General features: G+C 31.9%; 1 protein-coding gene across 1 annotated transcript; it reads left to right on the top strand.

Moving 5' to 3' along the window:
- Nucleotides 1-830: 830 nt before the first annotated feature.
- On the top strand, nt 831-4,540 carry LOC129988769 (uncharacterized). The gene is made up of 2 exons (XM_056097035.1): nt 831-1,503; nt 4,145-4,540. The coding sequence occupies exons 1-2, from the start codon at nt 835-837 to the stop codon at nt 4,352-4,354; spliced, it is 879 nt and encodes a 292-aa protein (XP_055953010.1). The 5' UTR covers nt 831-834; the 3' UTR covers nt 4,355-4,540.
- The last annotated feature ends 248 nt before the right edge of the window (nt 4,541-4,788 follow it).

Here is a 4,788-nt window from a genome sequence, read left to right as displayed (position 1 = left end):
CACTATAAACAACGAGCAGAATGCTGCTAGATTCCTGTCACAACATGTATTTTGCACACGGCACGCAGGAGGATCTAATAGACACCCGCTTCCAATACTTTGGCAATGGTGAAAATGCAACTCCTTGCCTAACTCATTTAAATAAGATAAAAGGAAACTAGGCCGGATAGTATGGAAGCCGGATTGTCTAGAACCGGGTACTCGGGAGTGCACTGTATAAGAATTTAATTAAAAGCATGTTTATACTGAAACCGATTTAGCACGGAGAAATAAACCAAATTTTTGCTTTTTAATTATTAATAATGGGAAATAAAGTTAAGAGGGAATAAAATATTAATAGAAACAGTAAAACGAACTACTATAAAATATGCCTAAAATATTTTTTTAAAATTATTTAAAAATAGAAAAAAAAAAATAAAAATAGGTATCACTGATAAGATAATAGATGGAATTTTAAGATGATACAAAAATATCATTTTTGTGGTGTGGAATTTTCGGCGAATAAACGTCGAAATTTCGTTTAATTTTTAATTAATTAAAATTTTAGTGAAATTTCCTGTTTAAAAATGAAAGCGTCAAAAATTTTCATTTTAGACATAACTTTAATAGTGATCTCGAATTTTGAATAAGGGATTCACATTTTTAAGATCGTTAGTTTCGTTATTTTAAAAATCGAGTGATATGCCAATGTGATATAAACAACAGAGAAGAAACTTCAACATTATCAGGAGATTCGTAAAGGCTTTGTTCCAAATATCTAATTATCTGCTTACTGATAAACTGTACTATTTAAATCGGTCGATAGTTAAGTGCTTACAGTTTCCCACTTTGAAAATGGCGACTCGAGAGTCTCGTGAAGTAACCCGACAAGAAGAGAATTTTTTTCTCGCGCTGTTCGATAAAGTTGTTGAAATAATTAACAATGGGCGAGTGCCAGACTCCGAAATAGAAGAAAGCATCCGAAAGATTATTACTTATTTTAGGGAAAATAGAGGGCCAAGAAGTGCCTGCGCAAATTATAATTTCTCGAGTCTTGCAGATTTCTTGGGTTTTTTTTACCGTTATTCTCCCTTATCGGCGGGTATAACGCGAAATAAAACTTTAGATGCGATTAATAGCTGTAAAGAATTGAAGGAATGTTTCAACAAATCATCATTGATGGTGGTTAATGTTGGGGGTGGAGCAGGCAGCGATTTAGTGGGACTGTACAGTGCCCTTCATGAAAATTCTACTTTTCTAGAAATGGAAATAACACTGATTGATCAGTACAGCGAATGGCGAGAATACTTCGGACAAGTGAATGATTTACTTCGTGGCGGCGATTTCGGAAATTCTAGTCTTTTGATGAAGAATAGGAAAATGACTACTTCTTTTATTACTGCTGACCTGAGGACAGAAATGACCCCTGACTGCGCAGATGCTTTGCAAAAAGCAGATTTAGTTTGGATGAAAGGATTTCTTTCCACTCTTGAAGATGATTTTATGCAATCTGCCGTAACCATGGTAAGTATTATGGAATCATGGTAATTATATGTTAAGTACCGTATTTGAAAATATAATCTTCTATTTATTTTTTTGATTTCTGGTATACATAGTATAGATAAAGTATAATAATCGCCGGCGTCCTGGCCTAGGGGTAGTGCGTCTACCCCGTGATCTGGGCATCCTGTGTTCTATCTGTGAGGTGTGTGAGAGAGCCCCCCCTCCGTAAAAAAGGGGTTATGCAAGCGAGCGTGTGAGTGCCATCTTCATATGAGCTAGAAGTCAGACTTTTTCCCTTGGGTGCTCAGAGGTCTTTACCCTCAGAAGCTACTGCACCTCCTTTCCGTGATAACACGGACACATCATCACCAGTACAGTAATCGTAAAAAAATTCGAACTCGAGATTTTGACGAATCTCCATGTTTTAGACCTCTCCGAGTTCGAAAGCCACATTTTTGGAAAACTGCCCAACTCTCTGTGACAAAGATGATTCACTCAAAAATGATTTGATCCAGATAAATAAAATTCGGTAAAGAGGCTTACAATTAAATTTGTAGATTTCTATAAAATTTTGAGTAAACTCTGTTCAGAGGAAGTCCATCTGTCCAGCAGTGCGAATATAATTTAACGCGATAACTACAAAACGAAGAGAGATCGATATATAAAATTCGGTACACAGATTTATTATCTACGGAGTAGACATATGTCAAATGTTTATCCAATGTAATTATCCAATGTATGTAAATCCAATCAGCGGTTAGCAGCCTGTTTGTCTGTACTTTCAGAGACAATAACACGACAATTCAACAAAGAAATGACTTAAATATATCAAATTTGGTATGCGATTTTTATGACTATGTTTTGTATCAAACTTTTGTTTCAGTCGGTTGGAAAAAAAAGCGTCTAAAACATAAATTGGATTTTCGGATACTATTAACTGCAAGCTAAAATTTAATCCTAAATAACTCGCCAAGGATAACACGATCGGTACAGTAAAACTTACCAAATTCTCGCCAAAGTATAATTGTATGCCAATACTTTGAAAGGCACTCAATGGGATAACACATTTATTAGAGTGTATGCGAGAAAAGTTGGGGGAGACCACTCCCGCTGGCTCTGTATTTGTTTTAATACTGATTAAGAATAAAGGTGTTTCATTTCGGAACTTGAAATTGTTATCTTATCTTTGCTAGAGAAAGAAACAGGTGTCTATGCAGGAACAATCGCACTTGAAAGAAAAGTTCTTAGTCTCAGCGTCACATTAGATATTAAACTTTTGTTTTCTCTGGCATCATAGTTGCAATTCCTCCTGGTTTCTACTTGACAAGCTATTTTAATTTCTGAATCCGTTTTTGTTAGTTTTGAGACAGAGTAGACGATATAGTTGAAAATTAAATTATTTTAACAGTTAAAAATCGAATTTGATTTAACTAAAATTTAGAATTACCATAATATAAATAAGCTTTGCTATAAGCTACTTTCCCACATATTAGACTTTTTAAATTTATGATATTTATTTTCTTAAAAATCTACTTGAATGTATGAGTTCTATGATCCGGTCAAAACAAATTCAAAATGCACTTCATACTTTTATTTAATATCTGGATAATCGAACTTCTCTCGGGTGTTCCTTTTTTGTTTTGTTAAATAATATTTTTTTGGAGAAAATATTTAGATACGATTTATATACTGATTACATATGAATATTTTTCAATCTTACCTACATATGAGCTGGTCATTTAAATAAAAAAAAAAAAATTAGGAATGAACTTAGTTTAACATATCAATTGAAACAATCAGATATATTACAGTATTCGTTTTACAGTTTATTTATCATTGCTTATATTTTCGAACTTATACTCAGTTTTACCATGGTGAAATCGTGTCCAAGATGGCGCTACATAAAACATTGCCGCATGAGAGCAGATAGAAAAAGGCTCTAATTGTTTATTACAATTTTTTTTGGCATAAATTCACGTTTCTTTAGGAAAGACACCTATATAGATAAACTTAAAAAGCAAAAATAATAAACATAAATACATAAGTAAAGAAATAAAGTAAAAAGAACGATTCGAACCGATGATCCACAACACACTCGTCATTCATATTGTTCTGACCACTATGCAGCACTGCCCACACTGCGAAGCGGAATTGAATATATATATCCTATTAGTTAATTATAAAAAGTGAGTTTTTTTTAAATATTTTTTTGTATAAAATGAAATAGATAATTATATATAATACAAAAATTGCTTGTTTAAAGTTATAAGATTTTAACTGAAGCTCTGATGTTTACCTCGGTTTGTTTGGTTTCTGCTAGGACTGGTGGCGCCATCTCTTGGACTATAAAAGTACAGATAGTTATAAAAATGTTTTTTTTTTGGTATGAAATTTCGCTTTTTCAGGAAAGACTTTAATATAAATAAACTTAAAAAGGCAAAACTTTATCTAAATATGAAATTTGATCCAAATCGTTAGAGCCGTTTCCGAGATACATGAAATAAATAAATTTATAATTATGCAAGAATTGAATGTTTAAAATTATAAGATGAACAGTTATGTTTTTTTTTTTGAGTATATGATGATATTTTAAATAGAAATTACAGTACATTCTTGTCCATTTAAAAGATAATACTATAACAGTTTTTTACATTCATTTCAGAATATTATATCGTCAATGGTTCCTGGAGCCTTACTGGTGGTTATGGATTCTCCTTCTTATAATAGATTTGATGAGTTCATCGACGGAAACCAGCTACGAAATGTATTTATACAAGAGGAGGGTCGTTACAATCTGAGTTCAATTTCTGACTCTAGGTACCCGATTTCCCTGTCCAGCAATCAAGAAATATTCATATTTGAGAAAATTTGAAAACAGAAAACAACAGCGAGCAAAATAAATGCTATTCTTTTCATTCTATTTTTATGCGCTGCTTTAATTCGCAATGTATTCAAATATTGTTAATGTAATAATTTCTGTTATTAATACTTTTTAAATTTGTTAGTTTCTTGGAGCTCCTTAATTAATTTCCTTAATAAATATCTTGATTTCGCATGAGTACTTTGAATTATTTCTTTAGCTAAATTAGTTAGATTTAGAAACACTTATAAAATCAGTTGGAACTACAAAAAATCAAATGAAAAAATCATTTTGATATATATGCGCAAAGTCAATACTAAACAAATTGTTAGCTTGTAAAAATTTTAGTTTGTAGAATATCGGAATCAATGTTTTGGCAATTAGCCTTTGAAAGATATTTTTTTTGGAAACCATATAATAGTTTTTAGAGTTTCATTTTTTTCTGA

Source organism: Argiope bruennichi, chromosome 10, assembly GCF_947563725.1.
Source record: "Argiope bruennichi chromosome 10, qqArgBrue1.1, whole genome shotgun sequence".
Lineage (NCBI taxonomy): Eukaryota > Metazoa > Arthropoda > Arachnida > Araneae > Araneidae > Argiope > Argiope bruennichi.
Note: the sequence above shows the minus strand (reverse complement) of the source record. Positions and strands in the feature narration are given on the sequence as shown.

Coding starts and splice junctions, on each gene's coding strand:
- LOC129988769 (XM_056097035.1), top strand. CDS start 835: ATGGCGACTCGAGAGTCTCGTGAAGTAACCCGACAAGAAGAGAATTTT. Junction 1,504..4,144: donor TGCAATCTGCCGTAACCATG/GTAAGTATTATG, acceptor CATTCATTTCAG/AATATTATATCGTCAATGGT.